Source organism: Dipodomys merriami, unplaced genomic scaffold (genome assembly GCF_024711535.1).
Source record: "Dipodomys merriami isolate MVZ:Mamm:240054 unplaced genomic scaffold, mDipMer1.0.p SCAF_68, whole genome shotgun sequence".
Lineage (NCBI taxonomy): Eukaryota > Metazoa > Chordata > Mammalia > Rodentia > Heteromyidae > Dipodomys > Dipodomys merriami.
Window position 1 is genome coordinate 1,722,764 of NW_027206268.1, and position 27,943 is coordinate 1,750,706.

The window sequence follows — 27,943 nt, forward strand, 5'->3', positions numbered from 1 at the left end:
ATATCTGCTGATTTGATCTCCACTGTTTTAAGTAACGAATGCATCTGTGACCTGACTGCTTTCTCCCTGTCTTCTGCGCTGGCCACAGGTGTGTGGACACATAAGCAAATGCTATAGCGTGGCTGCTCAGTTTGAAGAATGCCGAGAGAAGATCACAGAGATGCCTGGCATCATCAAGGATCTCTGCCGGGTGCTCTATTTTGGCAAGGTAAAAATTCGTGTTTGTCCTTCCCATGTCCAGTCAGCAATGGCTTTTCTTGTCACGTAGCCAGACCTCCCAAGTTATCACTAGCTGTGTACCCACAAGTGTTTCTGAGTGAATTATTTGGAGATGTGTCGGAAAGAACAGGATGTGGAGGTATTCATCTTCAAGGCATCTAGGGCGATGGAGATGCCTCCTGCACCCTTCGCTCCTTGATGTCCTTAGAAATATTTAGTGAGAATCAAAATTCTGGTAAGATAAAGTGAAGTCCTATGCCATTGTGCAGGATGTCACTTTAAGATGCCTGGCGATTTGTTACTACCATGGTGTGCCTGAGCACTCTTTCTAGAAAAATCAAAAACCTTAGACACAAAATAGGGAAGGCCATATTCCCGGTCCTGCTAGACTTCGTAGATCTGGAATTTTGTCCTAAGTTCACTTGGTATGATACGCCTTAAATAATACACAATTGGCACTTAATTTGGAATTGAAAATGTAAGAAGTAACTGTTTTTACAGGATCAGATAGCTACTTTCCAAGCACTCACAGCCATTTTCCCCTAGGAGCTTCTGTTTATGCGCTGGAAGGTAATTCTTACATTCTCCTTCAGAGTATTCCGCGTGTGGCTGCCCTCGGAGTAGAATGTGTCAGTTCCTTTGCTGTGGATTTCTGGCTCCAGACACACCTATTTCAGGCCGGAATTTTGTGGCACCTGCTCGGTTATCTGTTTAACTATGACTACACGCTAGAGGAGAGCGGCATTCAGAAGAGTGAAGAAACAAACCAGCAGGTGACCTGTCATTCACTGCATTGATAGTGAATTTGCGCCCAAGCCCATTAGGTTGATACTAGCTTTATGGGAAGCAAAGTATGAGCTGTTGAGGGGGAAATAAGCTGTTTACCAAGATGACTGCTTCTCTTTCTCTCTAAGTCCCAGAACTGGGACTTACAGGCTGGTCTTAGACTCATCATGGAGGCCAAAGTTAGTCTTGAACTCCCTGCATAGCTCAGACTGGTCTCAAACTCTTCATCTTCCTGCCTTACCCTCCCAAGTGCCTGACTAAAGCAGTGTATCTTAACAACTTGTTCTTGAAAGATTCAAGAGAGAAGAATTTGCAAGAGCATATGGTGGTGACATAATGTAATATTTTCTTCATGTCTCAGACTCAACTTTATGATTTGTTGTGATTGTTTGTATAATAGGAAAAAGAATGCATCAGAGTATTAGAAATAGCTCCAGCAAGAACTTGAGTAGTTTTCTGCTTTCTCTCTCCTTTCTGATCAGTTTTTACTTGTTGCTCATGTTGTCAGCATGTGTCCTTAGCAGACAAAAGTCTACCTTCCTCTCCTTACTCCTATAGGGATTCTGTAAGATAAGGCCTGGGTATGACTCCCTATATTCTGGTGATCTTTCCTATAAATATCTTCTCCTCCTCCTCCTCTCCTTCCCCTCTCCCTTCTCTTACTCCCTCCCTCTCTTTCCTCCCCCTCTCTCCTCCCCCTCCTTCTCCCTCATCCCTACTTCTTGCCAGTCCTAGGGCTTGAACTAAGGGAGCCTAGGTGCTGTCCCTGAGCTGCTTTGTGCTCAAGGCTAGCACTCTACCACCTGAGCCCACAGTGCCACTTGTGACTTTTTCTGTGTATGTGGTACTGTGGAATCGAACCCAGGGCTTCACTCATGCTACACGAGCACTCTTACCACTGAACCACATTCTCAGCCTGAAATAAACTTCTAATGTATAAGCCAATACTGGTGTTGGGACTCCTGTGCCCTATTTCTTTCTTTCTTTCTTTCTTTCTTTCTTTCTTTCTTTCTTTTTTTCTTTCTTTCTTTCTTTCTTTCTTTCTTTCTTTCTTTCTTTCTTTCTTTCTTTCTTTCTTTCTTTCTTTCGTCTTACAACTCTTTTCATACAGTTTTGCTTCCATTGATTTATTGTTACCTATATAAGATACATCTCTAATGTCCTGATTCTTTTTTAATAACAGGAAGTGGCCAACAGTCTTGCAAAACTGAGTGTACACGCTCTCAGTCGCCTTGGAGGGTACTTGCCTGAAGACCAAGCAACCCCAGAAAACCCAACTGTAAGGAAAAGTTTAGCTGGCATGCTGACACCCTACATTGCTAGAAAGCTCGCTGTGGTCAGTGCCACCGAGGTACGTACTGCAGAATTAGCCTGGTTTTTGATGACCACCACTGTGTGATCCTTTGGAAGTCTTAGCCACGAAATTCTGTTTCTTCTGCATAGATGGTAGTGATGACAGCTCTTCAAGTCTAGTCCCTGTAAACGCACTTCCTGTTTCTCGGGGGTGGAGCCTCCCATAATTCTTACCACCCTTGAGTCCCAAGACACAGAACAAGGAGAATGAGCTTGGAATGGTGTTTCACAGTGGGGAGAGTACCAGAAGGCAGTGGACCAAGTCTGTGTCTATCTACACTCTTCTTTTTTTTTTTTTTTTGGGTCCGGTCGTGGGGCCTGAACTCTGGGCCTGGGCGCTGTCCCTCAGCTCTTCAGCTCAGGGCTAGTGCTCCACCACTTGAGCCACAGCACCACTTCTGGCTTTTTTCCTTTTGCTTATGTGGTGCTGAGGAATCGAACCCAGAGCCTCAGGCATGCAAGGCAAGCGCTCTACCACTGAGCCAACTTGCCAGCCCCTCTACACTCTTCTTAAAGGCTGTAGATTATCCCAGTTCAAGTTGAAATGTTGAAAGTAAACACACACACATGCACGCAGAGATGTCTTCTAAAAAATAAATATGGCCTTAGCAGATCTTTCAGCCTTTTTGTCCTCTTTTATGAGAATCATTGACAACAACCAGTTTGACTATAGCACTAAAAATTATATAATCTACAAACGGGACACTATGTACCCACTAAGGAAATTAGAGTGGGCCCAGGGGACTGTACCAAATGTTAGCCTTAGTTACCTTTGAAAGGCAGAATAATAGACTGCTTTCTCGTGTTTCCCTCTCATGATCACCTCTTACTTTTATAAGGGAAAATGCCTCAGGTTTCCAGATTTACAGGATCTTGAGAACTTTAGCCACCTATTTGCTTTTTTAATCCTGTACCTGAGTCTGTGTTCTTGTGCAGACCAGGTTTTCCAGTAGCCTGAGGAGAGGTCTAGAGTCAGGAATCTAGCTCTGGTCTGCTTGGACTTTGTGCTCACCACTTTTGCTGACTGAGAACATTCCCTCTTGAAATACCTGCAAGTTAGCAAATAGCTCCTGAAAAGTTTTGAGTCATTTAAAATCAAATCTTGTACAAGTTCTGCCTGAACTTAATAAGCCATTTATTTTTTTAAACTACTAGGTCTTCAAGTTGTATTTTTCCTAACCTTGTAGTTTTTAAGTTATTTTGCTCTGCTGGTCATTAACCTCTTGGATACAAGGTCAGATGGCTTTGTAGCAATGTACTGTCTCTGCTTTCCTCCCCAATGTAACTGAAAATCTCTATGGAACATGGGAAGATTTTTCCTCAGACATTGAAGCACCTGTCATAGTGTTAGACTGTCTTTGAGGACAGCCAAAGGAAGGAGGGCATCATCTCTGCCCCTAGAACTCTGGCCTGTGACCATGAAAGTGGGAACCGAATTTCCTCTGTAAATCTCACATTAACTTGTGTGTGTGTGTGTGTCAGGAGGTATGCCTCGCAGAGACTTAGATTTTGTTTTCAGCTATATGTGTGTAATAAAAACACTGTGGCAGGATATTTACAGTGTTTCTTAAGTACTTGGAACATTTGAGTTTTCTCCATGACAGAACAGAATCAAGATGGTTGAAATCGGACTCAAATTGGAATGCCAGTTTTGCTTTTTCTGAGTTATGAGACCTGTGGCAAGTGATGTGGTTTCTGCAGGTGCAGAATGGATGTCAGCACCCCTGTGAGAACAATTGAGGTCCTTAATACAGTCCATCGTGCCTGAGAGGCACCGTTACAGTGTGTGCTGTGCACTGAATGCACAGGGAAGCCTGGCTCACTGTGTCCCCGAAGGCGACAACAGTAATATTCTGTCTCCTAGATTTTGAAGATGCTGAACAGCAACACAGACAACCCCTATTTGATATGGAACAATTCCACAAGAGCAGAACTGCTGGAGTTTCTTGAATCACAACAAGAAAGCATGATCAAGAAAGTATGTTCACATTTGACAAATTATTGAGTAATTTATTCTGATGGGTCACCCGAAAGTACAGCTTGTGTTGATGAAGCAGAAATGCACTCTATCAATATTTCCTAATCAAGCCAACAGGATTTCTGTCTTGTTGCCACAGCTTTCTTATTTTAATCAGTTTTATGCCCAGAGGGTTTTTTTTTTTGTTTTTTGTTTTTTTGTCAGTTGTGGGGCTTGAACTCTGGGCTTGGGTGCTGTCCCTGTGCTCTTCAGCTCAAGGCAAGCGCTCTACTGCCTGAGCCACAGCGCCACTTCTGGTTTTCTAGTGGTTTATTAGAGATAAGAGTCTCACAGACTTTCCTGCCTGGGCTGGCTTTGAACCGTGATCTTCAGATCACAGCCTCCTGAGTAGCTAGGATTACAGGCGTGAGCCACCAGCGCCTGGCTTTATTTTAGTTCTTTACTTGAGCTTCTATAGTAAGTCACACTTGCTTTCCAGCCCCAGAATGGAAATCTTCTCCTGTCCTGCCACCTTCTGGTGGGCAGGGTGTAAACAAAGAAAGACATAATTGTGAATTTATAAGGAGGGAAGGGGAGAAAGCCTGGATAGCCCATCTATTAGATGGGTAAATACTGATGACTTAAAGAAAATCGTGTTTGGCGCTTTGGAACTTATTAGAGCAGTTATAACTGTCCCATGCTGAATTGTTGAGAATTTGTTTCATCTGATTTCCATGAGAGTGACTCTGGAGGTAGACACATTTTGAGGACTGCAGAGCTAAGGGGAGCAGTTCTCACCTGTGAGAGTAGACTTCATGAGGCGGCCTTTTTGTTTAGACTTCACAATTTATCATCTGCTGTTACATGTTATTTTAATACCACCTAAATACCTTGTGATTTCAACCTAAACCTTCCTGTAAACTGTTTTCTCCTGTTCTTTCTTTAGCAGAAAGAATGGTCTTGATTTTTCAAGATATCATCTTCTTTTTTTGTCCAGAGACTATTTACAAACCCTTAGATTCATTGCATTAACAACAACAACAACAACAACAACAAGAAACAGTCCCAATGTGTTTCTCAGCTCTGTCCTCCTGAAGCCTGCTAGACCAGCAGGCTGACCGTGGAGCTAGAAAAGCCCAGTGTTAGAGTTGCTCTAGTTCTAATTCCTGACCCACTTCTGTGAGCTTTAAAAATGAGTTACAATAGTTTTACTTAAAGTTTAAGAGTATAATATTACAACAGTAATACCCTGCCTTCTAGAGTATAAATGCTAACATTGTCTTGAGTACTGTGATATATGCATGATACTGCATTTTTCCTGTTACATTACTAAACCTAATTGGCATAGGCTTATAAACTAGACATCAGTGGTTCCTAATCATATTTTTAACAGTCTGTTTACTTTTTTTTTTTTTTTTTAACAGGGTGATTGTGACAAGACTTACGGGTCAGAATTTGTCTACAGTGATCATGCCAAAGAACTTATTGTGGGGGAGATTTTTGTTAGGGTGTACAATGAAACCCCTACTTTCCAACTAGAGGTACGCTCTCTGTTTTATTTATCTGATGTCTTTGACCCTTTGTTACCGGAAGCTACTATTATATTCATACTCCCTCTATATTTTGAGATACAATGCTGTTTATAGAGTTTGGCAAAGAAACGGCTGGTCTGTTCTCTCTCCCCTGCACCCATTAGAGTGTTCATAATACGATTTAATCATGCATATTCACTTGGCGTAGCTTGAAGTTTTTCTCTTTTGCTGGGAAGGCTTCATTATAGATTACTAAAGAGGATATGTGTGCTTCTTAAATGTCCATCTGCTTGACTTAGGTGCCTAAAGCATTTGCCGCAAGTCTGTTGGATTACATTGGCTCTCAGGCCCAGTACCTGCACACGTTCATGGCCATCACACATGCTGCGAAGGTGGAGTCAGAGCAGCACGGAGACCGCCTGCCGAGAGTGGAGATGGCTTTGGAGGCACTCAGAAATGTGATCAAGTACAATCCAGGTGTGTTATCAAACCCAAGGGCGGCAACCCCCCATGAAGTAGAAAAGCCTAGGCACTGTCCCTGAGCTTCTTTTTGCTCAAGGCCAGCATTCTACCACATGAGCCATGGGACCACTTCTGGCCTTTTCTGTTTCTGTGGTACTGAGGACTCAAACCCAGGGCTTCCTGCATGCTAGACAAACACTACCTCGAAGCCACATTCCCAACCCTTTCTTTGCCTTTAAAGTTACACTGCTGCCTAAGCTCCTCCACTCACACTGTGTAATGAATGTTTAGAAGAGGATATCAGAGACATGATCAACAGCAGCAGTGCTTACCACTTTCTTTCTCTTTTTTTTTTTCTCTCTCAATACTGGAGTTTGAACTTTGGGGCCTCACAGCCCAAGTATATTGGTTCAATTTTGTAATTTAGGATATCTCCGAGACATTACAAACTAACCATTTATTCTTGCTCTCTAGGGTCTGAAAGCGAATGCATTGGGCACTTTAAGTTGATATTCTCCCTTCTCCGAGTCCATGGGGCTGGTCACGTGCAGCAGCTGGCATTAGAGGTGAGTGTCCAGTACTGAAGCATGCCGTGTTCCCTCCTGCTTACTCCTCCCCATGTGAGAGTGTGCATCTTTTTTTTTTTTTTCCATTTTGCCTGTTAAATCATAGAACTTTAAAAGTTGAGTTAACTCTGATGAGCTAACCTGGCACCTTTCGCTGGCGGTGCATCTGCTTATGGTCACTGTCTGTCACGCATCAGTGCTCAGATTGTTTTGCATGATGCCACACGTATAGGCTTCTTTGAGAAGTGTCAAGAGCCACAGGTCCTCAAGGAAGGAAGACAGGATTTCCCTGGTCCCCTCTGCTGGCTGCACTCGGGGCTTTCACCCAGAGAACTGCTCCTTTCCCCTCATCTGCTCTTCCGTTCTTAGAGACTGGGCATGGAATAAGCTTTCCAGTGAGGTTTGCAGACCCCTTGGTGTGCCGTTCACAGGCATTCCCTCGGAAAGCCAGCTGCTCCAAATCTATGGGTCTCAAGGGTCCAGGAGAAGTTGGTGACCCCTACTGTAGAAGAACAAAGTGTCTGTTCTTCTGGGATGCTGTTTGGGTTCAATTTTTCCTCTGACAGAAGTAGACTACCATAACAAGTGACTCTTTGTCCAGGCGACCTAAAGGGACTAAATAAAGGTCATTCTTCACATGATGCTCCCCATTGCAACACACAGAATTTATCACCAAGTAAACCAAATCCAACCCTGCAGGAATCATACAAGCATAGTTTTTGAGTAATGTATATGATGCATCTGAAGACTTTGATTTAGACTGAATGATTAATAGAACAGTAATAAACATAAGAGTTAGATGAGAAAAAAAAAAGAGTTAGATGAGAGGGCATCCCATGTGGAAGAAAAACACACATATTTCTGTATAGCTGAGAGATTATAAACATCTGTCTATTGCACTGGGTATTAAAGACATTTGCTCTCTCTCTCTAAAAGTAGAAGAAAGTCCCCATATTGAGGATCATTATCTCCTCGTTACCCTCTGCTACCAATCTGTGATTGGAGTGCCATGGTTAGAAGCCATGGTTCTGGAATATGTTCTGGTATTTTTATTTATTTATTTTGTCTAAAGATCATTGTTGGTAGGGCATAAGAATGATTAATAGATAAGGTAAATGTGATCAAAGCACATTATATGCAGGTATGGACATACTATAGTGAGCCTCCTTGGTATAATTAGCATATTCATTGAGGAAAGGGTTAGTGTCAAAAAAAATCAAAGTTACCAAAGCCAATCTGTTAAAATTCCTTCTGTCAGTACGGGGCATTGGCCTGCTTAAGCAACACTGTACTACTGGAGCCTCAACCTGGCTCTTTTGTGTTTCCAATAGGGTCTCATCTTTATGCAAGGGTCAACCTGTATCATAGTCCTCCTATTTATGCTTCCCGCATGTCTAGGATGGTAGTGTGCCCCACCAACACCTGGCTTTTTATTGGTTGAGATGAGGTCTAGTGCACTTTTATCCAGGCAAACCACAGTCCTCCCTATCTTCTGAGTAGCTAGAATCATAGGCATGAGCCGGATGAGCCTGATGAAATTAAACTCTTATAAACGTTACTTTGTTTTTCACTTTTTTCATTTTTGAAAATTTTCTGACTTAGTCTGATTTAAATAGAAAATCGTATCTAAAAGTTTTAATGTGGCGATTAATTTTTAGGTTGTGAATATAGTGACGTCTAACCAGGATTGTGTGAACAACATTGCAGAGTCGGTGGTTCTGTCCAATTTGTTGGCTCTCCTGCATTCATTGCCATCAAGTAGGTATATTCGTAAGAGGAATTTTAAAAACCGTAGCTTGACCGACCCTCAGAGGGTACTATGCAGAGCTCTAAAACCCTGGGCTGGGGAAATAAGCCAGGGCTTTCTCGTTGTAACACAGCCACAGTAACATCTGTCTTGTGGAGATTAACTGTGATACCCCATACAGAGCTGGTGCTGAGCTGATTCTCAGTGAATGTCAGCTAACTGGTCCATGCATTCCTTGAAATGTCTTGTACTCTGCAGGTCGTCAGCTTGTTCTGGAAACTCTTTATGCTTTGGTGTCAAGTACAAAAATAATCAAAGAAGCAATGGCAAAGGGTAATGTATAGTCTTTTTCATCCAGTCATATGCAATATGATCAGGGTTTTTGTTGGTTCTTTTTGAGCTACTTTGTGCAGTCTGATGAGTTTGAAGAATGCTTTATAAGACTTTAAAATTTTAAATATCAAACTGCTGATAGCTGGATATGGTAGCATGTCTATAACCCCAGCTACTTGAGAGATTGAGGCAGTAAGCTCATTTGTGCCTGGGAGTTCAAGCCAGCATAGGCAACATAGTGAGTCCCTGTGTCCATTTTTAATTAAAAGGAAAAGCTGGGTGCCGGTGGCTCACGCCTGTCATCCTAGCTACGCTGGAGGCTGAGATCTGAGGATCACAGTTCAAAGTCAGCCCAGGCAGGAAAAGTCTATGAGACTCTGATCTCCACTGAACCACCAGAAAACTGGAAGTGGCGCTGTGGCTCAAGTGGTAGAGCGCTCGCCTTGAGCTGAAGAGCTGAGGGACAGCGCCCAGGCCCTGAGTTCAAGCCCCATGACCGAAAAAAAAAAAAAAGAAAAATGAATTACAGTGCATTGTGTTGAAATAAGTTGCAGTTGGATCTGATTTTTTTTCTTTTGTCCTTTACAGGGGCTTTGATTTATTTATTAGATATGTTCTGCAATTCAACACATCCGCAGGTTCGAGCCCAAACAGCAGAACTTTTTGCCAAGATGACAGCGGATAAACTGATTGGTCCAAAGGTGAGCACAGAATAAGTTCTAGGAAGAAACTTTGTTAAACCTTTTAACTTTGGAAATGTTTCATGAAGTTTGTCTGCGATAGTAAGGCTGAGGAAATGATTAGAAGATCGACACACTGAAACTTGCTACATGTGTCTATATTAGTTTTTGTGAAAACGAATCGGGGAAGCCTGTGCCCAAATTGAGAAGTTGTAAGAGTGTGTGTAAAGTACAATGGTAAACTCTTCATCTCCTCTGTAGGGAGAAAATAATTTCAGGTTACAACCGAAAATAGGCTAGACATTCCCATCCAAAGATTGGCCTGTGTTAGTAGCTACCAAAGGCATTAGTGATCATTATATGATTTGTATCTTTTTTTTTTTTTTTTTTTTTTGTGGGGTCCGGTCATGGGGCCTGAACTCTGGGCCTGGGCGCTGTCCCTCAGCTCTTCAGCTCAAGGCTAGCGCTCTACCACTTGAGCCATAGCACCACTTCTGGCTTTTTTTCTTTTTGCTTATGTGGTGCTGAGGAATTGAACCCAGCGCCTCATGCATGCAAGGCAAGCGCTCTACCACTGAGCCACCTTCCCAGCCCCATGATTTGTATCTTATATTCTACATCTCATTTAACAAACCAAATCTGGGGACGACTTTTGGATCAGTGGACTAGTTTGTATATCAGGAACCTGTTGAAACAATTATGTCTGAATGTAATTTATCCAGCTGTGGTTGTATCCAAGCCTTCCCATCTAACTATTAAAGCAGTTTCCCCAGAAGCAGTCCTCACAGATGCACACCCTGTGCTAGTCTGTTGATCAGCACCTCAGAGACACCGGCAGGAGGGGCATGATGGAAAGGCTCCTGGACTCCCCCGCCTGCCTCAGTCTTGTTAGCCTGGCAGGGTCCTAGGAGTCTGCATTCTTAATCCATTCCCTCAGTTGTTCTTTTGGAGCCTGCCCAGACTAGCCTTTGAGAATCATTGTTCGGGAAGTCTCCTAAGCTCCTTGGGTAAGGAAGAGGCTACAGATGGCTGCCTCTGTCTAAAGCCAAGTGGGTCCCTGCACGTGTGGTGCCTCCACACCAAGTTCATGGTGAACAGAACCCTCTCACAGTATCTTCTGTAATAGGAAAATTGTTTGGCTCCCGTTACTTCTTGGCTCTTGAGCCTGATCTCTCACCAAGTCACTGAGAATCTCATAGGCCCTTTAGAGGTAATTACTCAGCCTTGAGCAGGCTCGATGAGGTGAGGTGGTTAAATTTGGATGCATACAGAATTCTGGTCCACACACAAGGAATGCTGACAGCTTCGTTTTGAGTTTTCCTTAAAGACCTGGGTATACATGACTAATATTCTTCACACAGTAATGCCCAGTTATTGTGGTGCTGGACATCGGGCCGGGCCCCACATCTATCACAGAGCTACATTCCCAGCCCCTTGCTTTCCTTGTTTTGTTTTGTGGTCGTGACTCTCCAGGTCCCCTGCCTTCTACCTCAGCCTCCCAAGTGCTGAGATTTGCAGGGGAGTAAGTCCTACCCTTTTGTGTCAGTTTCTTCTCGGTTTCCTGAGAAGCTAGATTGACAGCCACCAGCACACAGCACTAACTCCCCTTTTTAGTGCTTCTTTTTTAATTCTTTTTGGAAAAAGCCACAGTGTGACATCAAACAAAAGTAGAGCCAGGCCTGTAATCCTAGCTTCTCGGGAGGCTGAGATCTGAGGCTCCTGATTTGAAACCAGGTGGGGCAGGATAGTTTGTGAGACTCTTATCGCCAGTTAATTACCAAAAAAAAAAAAGGAAGTGGAGCTGTAGTGCAAAGAAGAGTGCTAGACTTGGGCAAAAAAATGCTCAGGGACAGCACTAAGCCTCTGAGCTCAAGCTCCAGGATCAGCACCCAAAAGAAAAATACCGACAGAGTAGAGCAAGAGAAATTCCCACAAAAGCACCTGTAAGACACAAAGGTGTAACATGAGGAAAAGTTGTTTGTGTGGGGAATCGTTGGACGGGCAAGAGGGCTATGGGGAGCTGCGCACAGGCCATTCTTGGGAAGCACCTGCCTCATTTGAAGCGGGGAGGGGGAAGGAGAAACTAGACAGGTAAATAGGGCCGGTTCATAGACCACGGTTTGTCTTTCTTCCCATTCCAGATCCCATTCGCCACAAGCCATTGCACCAATAGTACCGATTTTCTATCTTCGAAAAGCAGGCCAGATGTGCAGATGTTTCCAATAGATGTTGTTTTCTTTCCCAAACCTCCTCCCGTAGGTTCGAATTACATTAATGAAATTTCTGCCTAGCGTTTTCATGGATGCTATGAGAGACAACCCGGAAGCTGCTGTGCATATTTTCGAAGGAACCCACGAGAACCCTGAGTTGATTTGGAATGATAGTTCCAGAGACAAAGTGTCCACCACAGTGAGAGAAATGATGCTAGAGTGAGTAAAAGCCCAAGGGGAGGAGCCACCCAGTGGGCAAATGCGCCCTCCCCTCCCCTCCCATCACCTCTGTAGGCTTTCTCTAGAGACTGGTGAAAGTGTTATTTGTGACTAAAGTTTGGTATCCTCTCCCCACCCCCACCCCCTTTTTTTTCCCCTGAAAGGCACTTTAAAAATCAGCGGGACAACCCTGATATAAACTGGAAGGTAAACTATTATTTTGTGGGATTTCTGGGTAGTTGCTGAATTTTGTGTGTTTTTTTAAAACATAAATTCCTGCCAAGTCAGCTTAATGTAGATCTCTAGTGGTGTTAAGACCCGTCAATGTGCTTGCCCTCGGAAGATGAGGTTTCAGGCATAAAAAGTAGGGATGCTCAAGAGGAACACTGAGGTCCAGTGCCTATGTGCATCTGATCCTATAAAATAATATTTATTGAAATGAACTCCAGGAAAAGGAAACAAGGTTTTTCTTGTTGTTGTTGTTTTGTTTGTTTTTTTAGTAGGAATGCTCCTTTTTGAAGTAGTAAAAGCATGCTTTCTGAACTTTACTGAGAAGGAATGAGACTCAAAAGTAATCTGATGACATTTAGTTAATAGTAAAGATAATTATAAAGATTTAGTTGATTGTAAAGAATTCCCCTGTTAGAACTTGCTTCATAAGGAAGTAATGATTTTTAAGTGACTGGCCCATGCCAATTGCTCTTTACCCACAGTTACCTGAAGATTTCGCTGTGGTGTTTGGAGAGGCTGAGGGCGAACTTGCCGTGGGAGGGGTTTTCTTGAGGATCTTCATCGCACAGCCAGCGTGGGTTTTAAGAAAGCCCCGGGAGTTTCTGATAGCACTGCTGGAAAAGTTCACCGAGCTCTTGGAGAAGAACAATCCTCATGTAAGCTCCTCTCATCCTCGGAACACATCAGAAGTTGTGCTGAATAATCATTCAAATCACAGATGCCCATTGATTTTTGGGGGGGGGGATGTGAGGGGTAGGGAGGGAGGTGGCATTTTCAGTAGTGAAAGTTAATAAAATGGCTCCTTGTAGGAAACAAAGTTAGAAGTGCTCACGTGGGCGGATGCATTCTTCTGTGTATTCACAGAAGCTCCACGTGGGCCCTTTGTTTTCAGCTTTATTGTATAGGAGGAGCCTCAGCATCTAGGGTTTCTCTGCCAGTTGCCCCGGCCCTCTCAGCCCTTGGTGCATACGGCTGCCCATGCGCACATCCAGGCGAGCAGAATGTCTGCTGCAGTCCTCGGGCTTGACAGTCTATACCTGCTATCTCTTTGGCTGAACGAGATGGGTTTTGACCGCAGAACTGGCTGAACAGATACTTCCCATGTCACTTACTATAATCAAGTTTCCTTTTCCCAACCATTTTATTGCATCTGTGGTTTGCTTATAATAGGTAGGAGGACAGCTTTTTAAACTGATCCCAGGCAAAGGCCCCAGGCCCGCTGAAAGTAAAGCAGCATTTTTGGTGTGTGTGTGTATATGTAGGATAATAGAAGCCGTAGTGTTTGCAATCCATTATCTACAATACAAAAATCACCATGGCAACCAGACACTATGAATGCTTTTTAAATTTTATCTTGAGACAGTCTCACCGTTTCAGGCTGGCCTCCAACTCTTGCTCATCCTACCTAAGCCTCCCAAGCACTGGAATTACAGGTGCATATGACCATGCTCAACTCCCCAAAGCAAACTTTTTAGTATTGTCCATGTGCTCAAAGCTTTGAATTTCAGAGCGTTTTAGTTTCTGGATTTTTGGATTAGGATAGTCCACTGACAAAGGCTATGCGACTGGCAAAGGCTATGAAATACTTCTGGACCAAGGATAAGGGATACTTGATCCGTAGTTGAAGCTGTGATAGAGTAGGGAAAACGTTTCCCTAGTTCTGCATTCTGATGGGCTATTTGGTGCCCTCCAACATTAACTGTCATGTGTTCTGAAAATTTCTAATAATGTGTATTTCATGTCTACATGGTGGTACTAGTATCTCATGGCACATTTTGAACCCCTCGTTTTGCACATGAGATACATTGCCAAGGCTATGTGGGACCCCAAGTACCTTACGATTGACTTGCATTGCTGGTTTGTCTCCTGCTGTCCAGGGGGAGACTCTGGAGACCTTGACCATGGCCACGGTATGTCTCTTCAGTGCCCAGCCCCAGCTGGCAGATCAAGTGCCCCCCCTGGGCCATCTTCCCAAAGTCATCCAGGCGATGAACCACAGAAACAACGCCATTCCTAAGAGTGCCATTCGGGTCATCCACGTCCTGTCGGACAATGAGGTACTGACAGGTCCACCCCAGCTCATAAGCTCCAGAGCTCTCCTCCCCGGTGCTCTCTCCCCCGCCCCAGACTCAAGGGCGGGCGCATGGCCAGGCTGAGCCCTCTCCCGCCACGGCAGGCCCTGCTGCGCATGTGCGTGCGGCACTGTATTCACGTCCTCAAAAGACGGAATCAAGGAGAGGAGAGTTGAATCGGCTCTTTATCCAATATGAGAGTAGTTTTTTTTTTTAGAAATCCATTTTGTGGCTGTAGTATCAGCCATGATGTATCAAACCCAGCTCCCCCACAAGTAACCTCTCCCGGGCTTCTCAGCTGTGCGTTCGCGCCATGGCGTCGCTAGAGACCATTGGCCCCCTGATGAACGGGATGAGGAAGCGAGCAGACACCATCGGTCTGGCCTGTGAAGCAATCAATCGCATGTTCCAGAAGGAGCAGAGTGAACTGGTCGCGCAAGTAAGTGACCTTCTACAGTAGGCACCAATGTTCTGATCAAGGTTTAGCGAGAGGCCACTTTTTATATAGAATTTGAGCATGCACCATTTTGCAAATACTGAATATGCACACCGAAAGTGAGGCCAGCTACCAAAAGCCTGATGGACTTCAAAAGTTTGCTCAGGCTGGGAAGGTGGCTCTGGAGCACAGTGCTCGCCTAGCACACAGGAAGCCACATATACAGAAAAAACCGCAAGTAGCACTGTGGCTCAAGTGGTAGATAGCGCACTCGCCTTGAGCAAAAGCAGCTCAGGCACAGTGCCCAGGCCCTGAGTTTGAGCCCTAGGACTGGCAAAACAAAAAAGCTTGCTTATATTCTGAGTATCCTTTGCCTACTCTGAACAGTTTGCTTTTTCTCTCTTCTTTGGAAGGATGCATCCTGTTTGCTCATTCTATTCTTCCCTGAGTCACATTTAGAATTACACCAAGGTTTTGGTGGAGACTGTTTGCCTAGTGAGGGAGGACTCGGTGGGTACGTGCAGATGCAGAGGCACTGGAGAACTGAGATAGCAAATTTAGCAACTGTTGTAAAAGTTGTCCTCTTAAAACAGGACACATTCTGCAGAACCTCACCTATAAAGAGAACCCACAATCAGATTCCTGACACAGGGAGATGGCAGTTACCTGGGAGACATTGAAGTTTCCATTAGAAGGAATAACATTTTGAGATGTATTGCCGCCTAATGATTTTTGCGACAAAAAATATTTTGTATTTCTGCTAGTTAACTTTTATTTTCTCAGTAGACAGTGTATACATATAGCAGCAGCATCACTGTGTCTCATATACATAAAAACAAGAAAGTGTTCACCTTAATGATGATGTCTCATCACCTGCTGGTTGTCATCCTCATAGACAAGGTCCTGTGTTTTTATTATATGGGCATCCTGCCACTACACCTCTCCACAAGCCCTTTTTTTTTCTTTGGTGCATGTCTCAGGGCTTGAACTCAGGGCCTGAGCACTGTCCCTGAGCCTCTTTTGCACAAGGCTAGCGCTCTACCACTTGTGCCACAGCACCACTTCTGGCTTTTGTATTTGGTGGTTCATTAGAGATAAGAGTCTCACAGACTTTTCTGGCTGGGCTGGCTCGGAATGTGGGGGGGGGGCGTTATATGTGTATGTAAGAATACATATATATGTATATATATATATACACTTGTGTGTATATGTTTACTCTTCTTTCCAGGCCCTGAAAGCGGATTTGGTCCCTTACCTCCTGAAGTTGCTTGAAGGCATAGGCCTTGAGAATCTGGACAGCCCCTCTGCTACGAAGGCTCAGATCGTCAAAGCCCTCAAGGCAATGACCCGAAGCCTGCAGTATGGAGAACAGGTGAGTGTGCAAGAGGCACCTTCGGTGTCCTTCTTACAAGCTGTGCTCAAAGCCAGCAGCGTCTCAACCATGTGTTCAGGTCCACTCAGAGGCCAGGCTGGGGGGCGGGGGCAGGTAGTGCCCAATGGGTATCAGCGCTGCTGCAGGTGACGGCTGCCGTTCTGTACCCTGCTATCGGGGGACTTGGTACTACTTACTCTAGACCCAGCTCTAGTTCCAGGAGGGTACTGATGGATGTTATAACTCCATTCATAACCTCTCAGAGGCTGCTCAGAAGATAGGGCCTCACACTGGTCTTCATCTCTTTGATTAGTGAGGTGCAATGCTGGTTTTCCTTTTCTTCTGCGAATGAGATGTGTGTTGACGTGTTCTAACGGCAGGCATGTACTGACCTCGGTGACGTCATCCACCTCAGTCTTATTGCCGCATCTGAATCTGAGTTCATCTAGTTAGGCCTCGTCTTCTAGTGGTCTTTGTTTATTGAATTGAAATTGGCATAGTACAGACAGAGCTATTTTATGGTGGATAGTTAATTGATATTTAGCTCAGTATCGTTTCACAAGTAACCACCGGTTCTAGTTTTAAAACATCCACATTTTTCATACCTGTGAAAGGTTGCTCTATAGTCTTTTTTTGGGGGGTGGGGGTAGGTTGTAGGACTTGAACTCCAGGCCTGGACACTGTCCCTGAGCTCCTCAGCTCAAGGCAACCACTCTACTACTTGAGCCATAGCGCCACTTCCATTTTTCTGGTGGTTTCTTGGAGAGAAGAGTCTCTCAGGGACTTTCCTGCCCAGTCTGGCTTTGAACCTTGATCCTCAGATCTCAGCTTCTTGAGTAGCTAGGACAGGCGTGAGCCACAGGCGCCCAGCTGCTCTGTAGTGTTTTCCCTAGTTTTGCAGCCATGTCCCAGAGCCCTCAAGAAATTCATCAGCCATACCTTGCTGTCTGCCTCTGTTTCTGTCACATTGCTCGCACTTGGAATCTTCCTACCTAAGTTAGATGCGCCCTAGTATGTTGTAGGTTCCTGCATTGTGACGGAGACTGGCTTGAGAAGTCAGGTCTGGCTAGTGACTTAGGCCAGCTCAGGCCCCAGGTAAAGTTTTGGAGGAGTGCCTGCTGTCGCTCCACCCTCCCCCCCTCTCCTGCGTGCCCCTTCCCTCCCCCCCAGCATAGCTTGCCTTGCTGGCTGCCTCAGTCTCCCAACATGCAGTCTTCCATTGAGTTCTGCTGTAAGAGCTTGTTCTGCTTTCCTAGGTGAATGAAATCCTGTCTCGTTCTTCCGTCTGGAGCGCCTTCAAAGATCAGAAACACGATCTGTTCATTTCTGACTCACAGACAGCAGGATACCTCACAGGTGAGTCACACCTCCCTGCTTATCCTGAGATACCTGGCAGCGGCCCCCAACCCTTCCTTTGGCCCCAAATAGACTTGGACTAGCATTCCGAGTGTTTCCCTCAGCTGCCTACCACTCACCTTCCTTGCTGGTGCTGCGGGCACCCTAGCGAGCCTCTGACAGCATGTGGACAGTTGTCTTTCAGCCTGATTAATTGGCTTTCAGAATATAAGATGGTTCTTTGCCATCTGCTGGAAGTGGCCTGTCAGGAAACGTCAGCCTGTTGGCTCTCCTAACCAGAGATGAATCAGTAATTAAGAGAAAAAAAAGGGGCTGGGAAGGTGGCTCAGTGGTAGAGCGCTTGCCTTGCATGCCTGAGGCCCTGGGTTCAATTCCTCAGCACCACATAAGGAAAAAAAAAGCCAGAAGTGGCGCTGTGGCTCAAGGGGTACAGCGCTAGCCTTTAGCTGAAGGACAGCGCCCAGGCCCAGAGTTCAGGCCCCACGACCGGACCCGGAAAAAAAAAATAAAAGAGAGAAAAAAAATATCAGTGTCTAGTACAGTTGCCTTAGTAACCCTGATTGCTAGTATAGAATAATAAAATCATGAAGAATGAATCCTAAATATTCAGAAACAGAACCTTGGGATCTCACCTGGCTTTCATTTGACATGGTCCTGACATATGTACTGCATTTCCTTCGCTGTGACCACTTTCATATTAATCCACCTTCGTTGGGGCTGAGCCCTAAGATTTATAAACACGTAGGGTGTTAGCTGTCAGTCCTGTGTGAGGAAGTGTCACAGGTTCTCCTTCCCATTCTCTATCCCTGTGCCTGAATTCTAGGGAGAGAAACACCCAGAATCTTCACTTGGTCTTTGCCATATCTCAGTCTCACATTGGGAGCAAAGCTTCCGTGCAGGGGTATGTTCTCACAGACATATGAAACACTGCCTCGAGACTGTTTGTAGCTCAGTCTCCATGCTCATGGCATTACATGCCCAGCTTTATGTGTAAGGAATGACTGGGAAAATCTACACAGAAACTGGCCCCAGAACCCTCTAGTGTCAGTTATAAGCATCTCAAAAGGAAGGTTTCTTAAAGTGCTTTTTGTTCTCTATTCCATTTTCATACACTCAAAAAAAATTTTTTAATGCAAGCATGACTTAAGAGTTGTAGAGGAGATGTCATTCAAGTGACACCACTTAACCTCAGGATTAAAGTCCTAGGTAAGATTCCTCAGGGCCAATGAACCACAGCAAGGCGGGCATAGAGTTTTGTTTCCTGGTAAGTTGTTTAAGAGGCCTCTGGGAATCCTCCCTTTCCCTGTGATGTAGATACACAGAAGGTTGCTCACTACCCAGGGCCTGTAGGTGGCAGCAAGTTCAGAGCCCCGTGAAAATCATTTCAGTGATGAAAAACTCCAGGGTACCTCACTGAGGAAAATCAGCAGCCAAAAGGAGGGATAACAGGAAACAAGGAGCTGAGGGGAAATTGCTTTTGGAAGGAAACACAGAAAACTTTTCACACATTCATTCGATCATTCATTCCCCCCCCCCCCTTCTGTCTGTCTCTCTCTCTATTGTAGTAGCCAGTTCTCATTTGTTGGCTTCTTTGTTAATTTCTACTCTTTTCTCAATCCTCTCAAACCCCACTTTAGTTCCCACACACCCTACTTTCCTCCCCTTTCTCCCACTTTTCTCCGGAGCACAGCTGTACTCCCCGAGGCCGGAGGCAAGGACGAGCTGAGAGTACCACGAATCAGCCGTCCTGCAGAGAAGCCAGTGACGGGGGTGGGACCAGGTTTCTTCTTCCTCGTCCTGTCAGGTCACAATTTAGAATTTAGAACCGAGAGGTTCCCACATTTTTTTTCTTAGTTCCTAATGCCTTATTTCTATCTTCATAACATTTTGGCATAGTAGGCCAAAAGAAATGTCACCAAGTTCAGCATATGAAGTAGTTACCATCCGAACACCTGGCAAGCCGTTGCTTGTATGGCCTTGGCGGTCCCGTCTCCACCCGGCCCAGCGAGAGGGCCGCAGTGGTCTCGGCTGCCCGTGTTTGGCTCCCTTCTCTGACTCTGGCTTCGATGTGAACTAAGTGGAGCTCACAGAGCTGCTCAGAAACTACTACTCCAAAGGCTTTGAAGTGTTACTGAAAAGGCCCACATGTACCCACAGAATTGCTGGGCAGAAAGCTCTATGATGGCACCTCGCTGCTGTAGCTATGAACTGTGGGGAGACCCTCACGGCAGAGGGGGTGCTCACAGCAGGGGGGCGCACACAGCAAGGTGGGAGGTACCTTGAAAGTCTCTGGAAGGCCTAGTGATGCAATTCGCAGAAAGAAGTTTGCTGGATACCCAGGGCTCACGCCTGTGATCCTAGCTGCTCAGGAGGCTGAGATCTGAGGATTGAGGTTTGAAGCCAGTCCAGGCAGGAAAGGCTGTGAGACAAAACAAAACACAGAAATCAGAAAGGAGGAGTTGATGGATGCAGGCCCCTTGGTCCTTCTGAGTGTTCCAAGGACAGGGCTCCCAGCCCCTGGGCTTTGGCTAGCTGTGGTCACAGCTTGTGAAGGTGGAACAGCCCGGGGTCCTATCACCACCCTGGCTGTGTCTGCCCGGGCCATTCTGTATCTTCGGTGCCAGTGCTCGAAACGGTGAGAAAGCAGTTCACCGAACGGGGGGGGCCTCCATCCTGCCGAGTCCTCTGAGTCCACAGCCCGCATCGCGCCGCTCTGCTGTTTGCACCTCCTCACGACTTCCCTCGCTGCTTACATTTCTTTTCTCCCCTCAGGTGTCTCTCCTTCCCTTCTAACTGGCAGCAGCCCCCTTCACCTCAGGAGTGGGCTTTAGATCCGCTCTGCCAGGCAGCTTGCTAACTTCTGTGTAGCTCTCTGAAGCAGGTAGAGAAACATTTTGCTACATGCATGCCGCTCCCACCGCCTCTCTAGGGAACCCTCCGCTGTCCTGTGGTCCTTTGCCTCTGTCGCCTCCAATTCTGGCTCACAAGACCCGCCCAGTTCACATTACCATGCTGTCCCAGTACTGACCGAACAGCCCGGTCCTGGTCCCAGTGCGTGCAGCGTTCCCAAGATGGAATGCCAGGCCTTCCCTCCGCCTTGTTCCAAGTGAACTAGACAGCCAAAGCCGGCAGGACACTCGTGCGGCCAATCCAATCCTGATAGATAGCTGGCACGAGCAGCATTTTTACGCCACAGATACCGATCGAGCCGAAGAACACGTGTCAGGGAGATACTGATCCTTTTTCCAGAGCATTTTTTTATTGTTGTTCTGACCTGACTCCTGGATGTCCAGAGCCTTCCTCTTCTTCCCAGAATCCTTGCTATTAAGAGAACTCCCTGTGCCTTTGGGTCCCCTGGTAGCATAGCCTTTCTCTAAACCAAATGAGACTGGGTTTAACTGGAATGGTGAGCAAATCGTTTGGGGGTGTCATCGATGGTGTCAGACGTGTGTGCTGGGTGACGTGTGCTTCTCTGTTCGTTTCCATTCCCCCCCTCACCCACGAGTTCGCTTTTTTTTAATTTTCAGTGTCTAGAAATTTTTGAAAGCTTGAATGTCCCAGATACGAAAAGGAACATGTTTTCTGTATTCCCCCCAACCCCTTCCCATCCAGCACAGATAGCAAAGCGCTTTCCAAGTGTGTCAAGTCATAAAAGCAAAGCCCGTGGACGGGGCTCTCGGTGCCGTCTGCCGAGGTGCAGCTGTGTGTCTAGGTGACTCTGTCCCCCCCGGGGCCGGGGCATCATGTCCAGCTCTGGCCGCGGGCCCCACTGGGTACAGAGGCGCACGCGCTCCTTCCTCTCTTGCAGGACCTGGCGTGGCTGGATACCTTACCGCGGGTACATCGTCAGCCGTCATGTCCAACCTGCCGCCTCCTGTAGACCACGAGGCGGGGGACCTCGGCTACCAGACTTGAAACAAACACTCGACGTGCGGTGACCGGCGCAAAGGCCAGTGCCGCCTCCACATTCCTCCAGCCGCCACGTCGAAGCAAACTCTCTTAACTGCCTTTCTCCTGGTCTCACGACAGTGTTACTCCTTTTTCTATGAATATATTTTTATTTAGGAAAACGTCAGTGATTCTGATCGTCTCCATGTGACGAGAAAAGCACTCTGTGGATCAACCTAAGAGGTTACCCGAGAAGTGTGTTGGTTTTTTTTTTTCTTCCCCCCTTGACGTACGTAAGCACATTTTGTTCCTTTGTACCTGTTTACAAGACTGTGAATCAAAAAGATGAAACTTACTTCCTAGTTTTTATAATTTTTGTTGAATTAGTGTGACTGTGGGATTAAGCTACAGTCTCCAGAAATTGGGCTAAGTCACCCATCCCCAGAAACTCCCCCCTCCCCCCGCCCAGGTTTCTGCGGCCATCTCCCTGGCACTGAACACCATTAGGTTTTGTCCCCCGTTACCTGTTCACCGGTGTCCCTGTCATTAACCTCCCGAGAGCGCACATCGGTATGCATACCTGGCTTTACCAAACTGAATGAAGAGGAACTTGTGCAAAAAAAAAAAAATTAAAAAAGTAAAAATGGATGTCAAGATGTTAATGTAAGAGATTAGTGTAATTGTGAAATGTTCTATACATTATCAACTATATAAAGCTTTCTATATTGAATGTACATTATACAGATCGTTCCTATGTGTACATAAAAAATTTTAAAAATAAAGGGATTGACTGCTTTGTTAATGAGATATGTTTGTTCCCGTTTCATTCCCCCCCCTTGCCCCCTCTCCCCACAGAAAGCCCCACCTACCCATGTTACTTCTAAGACAGACTCGAGGGTGGCTCCCGCACCAGCTCCTCCCTTGGTTGGCAGCTGTTGTCGATGCTTTCCTTAGTCCTAGCCCCATCTGAGTTTCCTCAAGCAGGTGGCACCCCTCCTCTTCCGGTGCCAGGTTGGTCATGAGTACTTAAATGTGTGATATTTAAACATCAACCCTCATTCTGAGGTTTTCAAACAATTCAAAGGGGCAGAGCATATGTGGAGTGACAGCCCCTCCAATGTGACCCTGGGGAAATAAATACACAAAACACTTGTTGCACAGCCACGTGGCTTGGGGTTTGTCCCATCACACCTGCAAATCGCTAGCTCAGAACTCGTCAGATTTACCTGGCAACACTGAGAAACCGAGAGCCATAGCAGTCCCCACCGCAGTGTTTTGTTTTCCTGAACACTGAGAGAACATACATATTGTAAATACTTGGGAGAAGAGACCAAGTCCCATTTCCTCCATCAGCGCTGATAGTCCCATACCAAATGGCGGCTGATCTTTAGGGGATATTTAGAGTGATACGTGTCACACAGCCTCACTTCAAATCCTCAGAGCAGATCTTGGGGTTTGCTATGGATGTCTGTCAGAGTGACTGAGATGGGTCTGGGACTTAGCTTGTAGAGAGCTGATGGCTGCTTTTCCTGACGATGAGGCCCAGGAGGGGGCCTTTGCCGCGCCCAAGAGAAACGTTTTTTGGTCCCTAGTAATTGGGAGGCATGTGCAGGTAACATTTGGGCTTGGGGAGGAAGGCTTCCTTCCCCTCACTCTCTCGTGGGGCGTGCTTGGGTGGGGCTCAGCCGGCAAAAATAATGGTTCTTTCCTCTTCTGCAGTACCTTTGCTGACTTGCAATTTTTTTTCTTCTTTTTCCTCCAGTCCTGGGACTTGAACTCAGGGCCTGAGCTGCTTCTAGCGCCCGACCAGAGCCACAGCGCCACTTGCGGCTTGTCCTGTGTACATGATACTGAAGGAATCAAACCCCAGGCTTCCTGCGTGTAGGGCTGAGCCACATTCCCAGCCCCTGGCTGCTTGTTCTGAACCAGTCTACCTTGCTCTCTCCCCTGGCCAGTGGCCACATGTGAGTCTGTCACAAGTATACCTAGGACTGTGCTCCAGCTCCAGGGACAGGACCTGGCCGGGAGTCATCCAGTTTCTCCCTCTAGCCCTCTGGTAATTCTATTTTTTTCCCTATTGTTCATCCCCTGTTCGGTGAGAAAAACGATCAGGATGGCCAGGCCTTTGGAGATTCTGATCCGAATGGATCTGGGGAAAGTCCAGAAGGACATTGTATTATTATTGTTGTTGTTTTCCTCCCAGGCTCTCCAGAACAATTTCTTCCCCCCCACCCCCACCCCGCAGCCAAGGTTGCTGTGACTTTGATCAACTTTCCGAAGGTGACATTTCCCAGAGTCCGCGGGAGGGGGGGGGGATACCTAGCGAAGAGGACCCAGGTGGGGAGAGAGGCTGCGGGGATGCGGGAGGGGGGGGGAGAGGTCAGCTCCGGCATGGGCTCTCCGCCCCCCTCTCGGCCCCCCCCCTCCCCGCGGTCTGGGTTCGCCCAGTACCGGGCGGGCGTCGTTGGCGTCCACGCATCGCGCAGGCCTAAGGATGGGGGCAGAAGAATCCGTCAGGAACGGGGTGTGGGGGTTCCTGAACCCGGGCTGCCACGCACCTGCGTGTGCGGCCCCTGGGCGCAGGGTCCCAGAGAGCACCGGCCCCGGGCTCCGCCACGCCCACCAGAGGCCACGCCCACCCAGAGGCCACGCCCCACTGAGTTCTTCCCTGCGCATTCCGCCTCCTTCGCCCGGCTCCGTCCCCTCAGCCCCGCCTACAGGGCTTCCTCGCCCAACCCCGGCCCTCCGTACTCAATGCCCCGCCCACCCCTGCCATGCCACGTCCCCTCCCATTGCCCCGCCCCTCTCAGTTCATGCCCCGCCGCGCCCACCGCGCTGCCCCGCCTATCCCACCGCCCGCTCCACTCTACCCCGCCCAGGCCCCGCCCACCGTACTGCCCCGTCCATCCCACCACCCGGCTCCCCTCTACCCGCCCAGGCCCCGCCCACCACGCTGCCCCGCCTATCCCACCGCCCGGCTCCTCGCTGCCCCGCCCAGGTCCCGCCCACCACGCTGCCCCGCCTATCCCACCGCCCGGCTCATCTCTGCCCCGCCCAGGTCCCGCCCACCACGCTGCCCCGCCTATCCCACAGCCCGGCTCCTCTCCACTCCGCCTGGGCCCCGCCCCGCTCCCCGCAGGCCCTGGTGCTGTGGCGCTCCTCAGGCCCGCGGCGCCGCCGCCGCCATGGGCACGGCCTCGTCGCTCGTGAGCCCCGCTGGGGAGGTGATTGAGGACACGTACGGGGCCGGCGGCGGCGAGGCCTGCGAGATCCCCGTGGAGGTGAAGCCCAAGGCGCGGCTGCTGCGCGGCTCGCTGCGGCGGGGCGCGGCGGGGCCGGCGGCGGGCGCGGCAGGGCTGCCGGGCGCCAGCTTCCGGTCCACCGGCTCGTCGGTGCCCGAGCTGGAGTGCGCGGCGGCCGAGCTCGAGCGGCTTCGGAAGGAGTACGAGATCTTCCGGGTCAGCAAGGGCCAGGAGGTGCTGTCGCTGGGCCGCCGGGAGGCGCAGCTCGACTCCGAGAACCGGCGGCTGCGTGCCGAGCTGCAGGTGACGTCGGGGGAGACTGAGGCACGGGGAGAGGGCGGGGAGACTGAGGCCCGGCTGGGGAGACTGAGGTACGGGGCGGGAAACTGAGGCACGGGGCAGGAGACTGAGGCACGGGGAGACTGAGGCACGGGGAGATTGACGGGGGGGAGAGACTGAGGCGGGCCGGGGGTGGGGGGTTGGGGGGGGAGACTGAGACACCGGGAGAGTGAGGCACGGGAAGACTGAGGCACGGGGGGGGGGAGACTGAGGCACGGGTGGGGAGACTGAGGCACGGGGCGGGAAACTGAGGCACAGAAAGACTGAGGCACGGGGAGGCTGAGGCACAGGGAGACTGACGGGGGGGGGGGGGGGGGGGGGAGAGACTGAGGCCCAGGCGAGGACACTGAGGCCTGGGGAGACTGAGACCTGGGGAGGGGGGGGGAACTGCGGCCCTTGAGGGAGTCTGAGGCCAGGGTCAGGGAAACTGAGGGCCGGGGAGGCTAGGGGAGACTGAGGGGGGGGGTTGGGGAGACTGAGGCAAGCCCCCAGGCTCCCCAAAACCAATCATGGCTGAAAGTTGGGGGGACATATCTCCTCCTTCCCCCTTCCCCTGCAGCGGCCCCACGCTAAGGCCTGACTATGTTGTGGCTTGTGTTCTGGGGTTTGAACCCAGGCCTTGGTGCTTTACCACTTGAACCACGCAGGCACATCCAAGTTCTTTTTGTTTGCCTGTTTGCAGGTTAATTGGAGATCAGGGTCTTACTTAGCCTTTATCCACCTGGGGTTGGTTTTGAACTTCAACCCCACAGACCTCAGGCTGAGTAGGTGGGAATTACAGGTATGGGCCGCCAGTGCCCTGCTGTGTTTTGAGATGGGGTTTCCCTAATTTTACCCCTGTGACAGGCGCACACACACACGTGTGTGCGTGCGCGTGAGGACAACCCCTGTTGTCCTCATTCGTATCAGTAACAGCAGCAAAGACACAGCAGCTTGTCACTGGTAAGAGCGAACAGGTGATTCCAGTGCTAGGATGTGTAGCACAGACTTGAGAACGCAGAGTTCTAGAGAAAAGGTGTGTCTGTGGAGTAGTAACAAGGTAAATCATTCCAGGCACTTCAGAAAACCTATCAGAAGATTCTCCGAGAGAAAGAAAGCGCTCTAGAAGCAAAATACCAAGCAATGGAGAGAGCAGCTACGTTTGAACAGGACCGGGATAAAGTGAAAAGGCAGTTCAAGGTAAAGACGTACACACGCCTGCCCCCAGACCCACAGAGTACACACGGGATGCTGGACTCCAAGTCAGTGGTAGAAGTCGCAGAAGATTCAGTTGACTGGGTGAATTGGAGGTAGCATCAAAGAACAGGTGCAAAAGTGAGCATTTTAATAGAGATGATATTTACTTTTTGTGTTTGATTTTTATGCCTGTGTTGGGTCTTGAACTCAGGGCCTGGATACTGTCCCTTAGCTTTTTCACTCAAGGCTAGCGCTCTACCACTTGAGCCACTTCCGGTTTTCTGGTGGTTCATTAAAGATAAGAGTCTCAAAGACTTTCTTGCCCCCACTGGCTTTGAACCTCAATCCTCAGATCTCAGCCTCCTGAGTAGCTAGGATGACAGGAGTGAGCCACTGGTACGTGGCTGGTATAAACTTTTGATTGAGGGGCGGGTAGGGAAGTTTGAAAATTAAACCTGTCCTTTTAAAAGATTTTCAGGGAGACGAAAGAGAATGAGATTCAGGACTTACTGCGAGCCAAGCGCGAGCTGGAGAGCAAACTTCAGAGGCTCCAGGCTCAGGGCATCCAAGTGTTCGACCCCGGGGAGTCTGATTCAGACGACAACTGCACGGATGTCACTGGTACGTGTGTTCCCTGCTTGTGACATGGTGACCTTTTGACATCACCACGGTGATGGTAGACTTTGAGTGACGCTGTGTTCCTTTGACTCACCTGTATTAGTGAGTTACTGCATGGACCGCTGACCCAAATAGACTGACACGTCCATTCTCCCCTCCCCCTCTCTCCATCTGTCTCTTCCTGTCTTTGTCTCTGCATCTTTGTCTGTCTCTGTCTCCCTGAGCTCTTCAGTTCAAAGCTAGCACTCTACCACTTGAGCCACAGCGCCACTTCCGGTTTTCTGGTGATTCATTAGAGATTAAAGCTTCACAGACTTTTCCTGCCTGGGCTGTTTGGGCTGGTTTTGAACCGTGGTCCTCAGATCTCAGCCTCCTGAGTAGCTAGGATGACAGGCGTGAGCCACTGGTGCCCGGCAATTTTGTAGTGTTTCTTCTTAAACGTTTAATTAGAACTGCTGTTGAATGCATGTGGCAAGGTGTCAATAACTTGGTCTTTTCACAAGATGCCAATCGTTTGGGTTGCAGCTGCTGGTACCCAGTGTGAAGACTGGGCAGGTGGAGCTCTGGGCAGCGAGCCCTCCCTGGGGAGCATGGTCCAGCTCCAGCAGTCCTTCCGAGGGCCTGAGTTTGCACACAGTTCCATCGACGTGGAGGGCCCCTTCGCCAACATCAACAGAGGTAATGCAGGCCGCTGGGCCCGTGACCTGGCTTAGGGGTTAGGTCGGGGATGTGTGTAATCCCTGCCACGGGAGGTGCCATCAGCAGGCTGCAGGTGGTATTTGTGTTCTGTGTGTGTCCTTGTGCACTGATGTGTGACCCACCAGGTTTGCTGGGGTGACCTGATTTCTTATTTATTTTTGTTGGTCGTTGGGCTTGAACTCTGGGCCTGGGCACCATCCCTCAGCTCTTCAGCTCAAGGCAAGCGCTCTACCACTTGAGCCACAGCACCACTTCCAGTTTTCTGGTGGTTCATTGGAGATCAGAGTCTCATGGATTTTCCTTGCCCCGGCTGGCTTTGAACTGTGATCCTCAGATCTCGGCCTCCTGAGTGGCTAGGATGACAAGCATGAGCCACCAGTGCCAACAATGCTCCAGCCTCCCTGGCCAACCAGGTCTAGTGAGTGCCACTGTTCTGAGTCCTCAGACTGT

The 27,943-nt window shown here is 48.2% G+C and overlaps 2 protein-coding genes across 9 annotated transcripts in view; both read left to right on the top strand.

Moving 5' to 3' along the window:
* The window catches only part of Dnajc13 (DnaJ heat shock protein family (Hsp40) member C13), a 92,435-nt gene extending 70,211 nt beyond the window's left edge, over positions 1-22,224 (top strand). Inside the window, exons 39-56 of one of the 3 annotated variants that reach the window (XM_070005420.1) lie at positions 89-208; positions 813-992; positions 2,189-2,356; positions 4,223-4,336; positions 5,740-5,856; positions 6,147-6,324; positions 6,784-6,875; positions 8,534-8,633; positions 8,881-8,955; positions 9,544-9,656; positions 11,895-12,064; positions 12,229-12,271; positions 12,778-12,951; positions 14,173-14,352; positions 14,666-14,806; positions 16,032-16,175; positions 17,432-17,531; positions 20,304-21,290. In XM_070005420.1, the coding sequence (XP_069861521.1) occupies positions 89-208; positions 813-992; positions 2,189-2,356; positions 4,223-4,336; positions 5,740-5,856; positions 6,147-6,324; positions 6,784-6,875; positions 8,534-8,633; positions 8,881-8,955; positions 9,544-9,656; positions 11,895-12,064; positions 12,229-12,271; positions 12,778-12,951; positions 14,173-14,352; positions 14,666-14,806; positions 16,032-16,175; positions 17,432-17,531; positions 20,304-20,362 (2,268 nt within the window). In that variant the 3' untranslated portion in view covers positions 20,363-21,290. Of the gene's footprint in view, positions 1-88; positions 209-812; positions 993-2,188; positions 2,357-4,222; positions 4,337-5,739; positions 5,857-6,146; positions 6,325-6,783; positions 6,876-8,533; positions 8,634-8,880; positions 8,956-9,543; positions 9,657-11,894; positions 12,065-12,228; positions 12,272-12,777; positions 12,952-14,172; positions 14,353-14,665; positions 14,807-16,031; positions 16,176-17,431; positions 17,532-20,303; positions 21,291-21,339 lie in introns of those variants that run through there. The other 2 variants (XM_070005419.1, XR_011368531.1) reach the window with 2 other exon arrangements.
* A 2,348-nt stretch (positions 22,225-24,572) lies between these two features.
* Positions 24,573-27,943, top strand: part of Nphp3 (nephrocystin 3) — a 37,202-nt gene continuing 33,831 nt past the window's right edge. For all 6 annotated transcript variants that reach the window (XM_070005424.1, XM_070005425.1, XM_070005422.1 and 3 more), the window contains exons 1-4: positions 24,573-24,964; positions 26,054-26,179; positions 26,647-26,797; positions 27,320-27,472. In XM_070005424.1, coding sequence (XP_069861525.1) covers positions 24,605-24,964; positions 26,054-26,179; positions 26,647-26,797; positions 27,320-27,472 — 790 coding nt within the window. In that variant the 5' untranslated portion in view covers positions 24,573-24,604. The remainder of the gene's footprint in view (positions 24,965-26,053; positions 26,180-26,646; positions 26,798-27,319; positions 27,473-27,943) is intronic.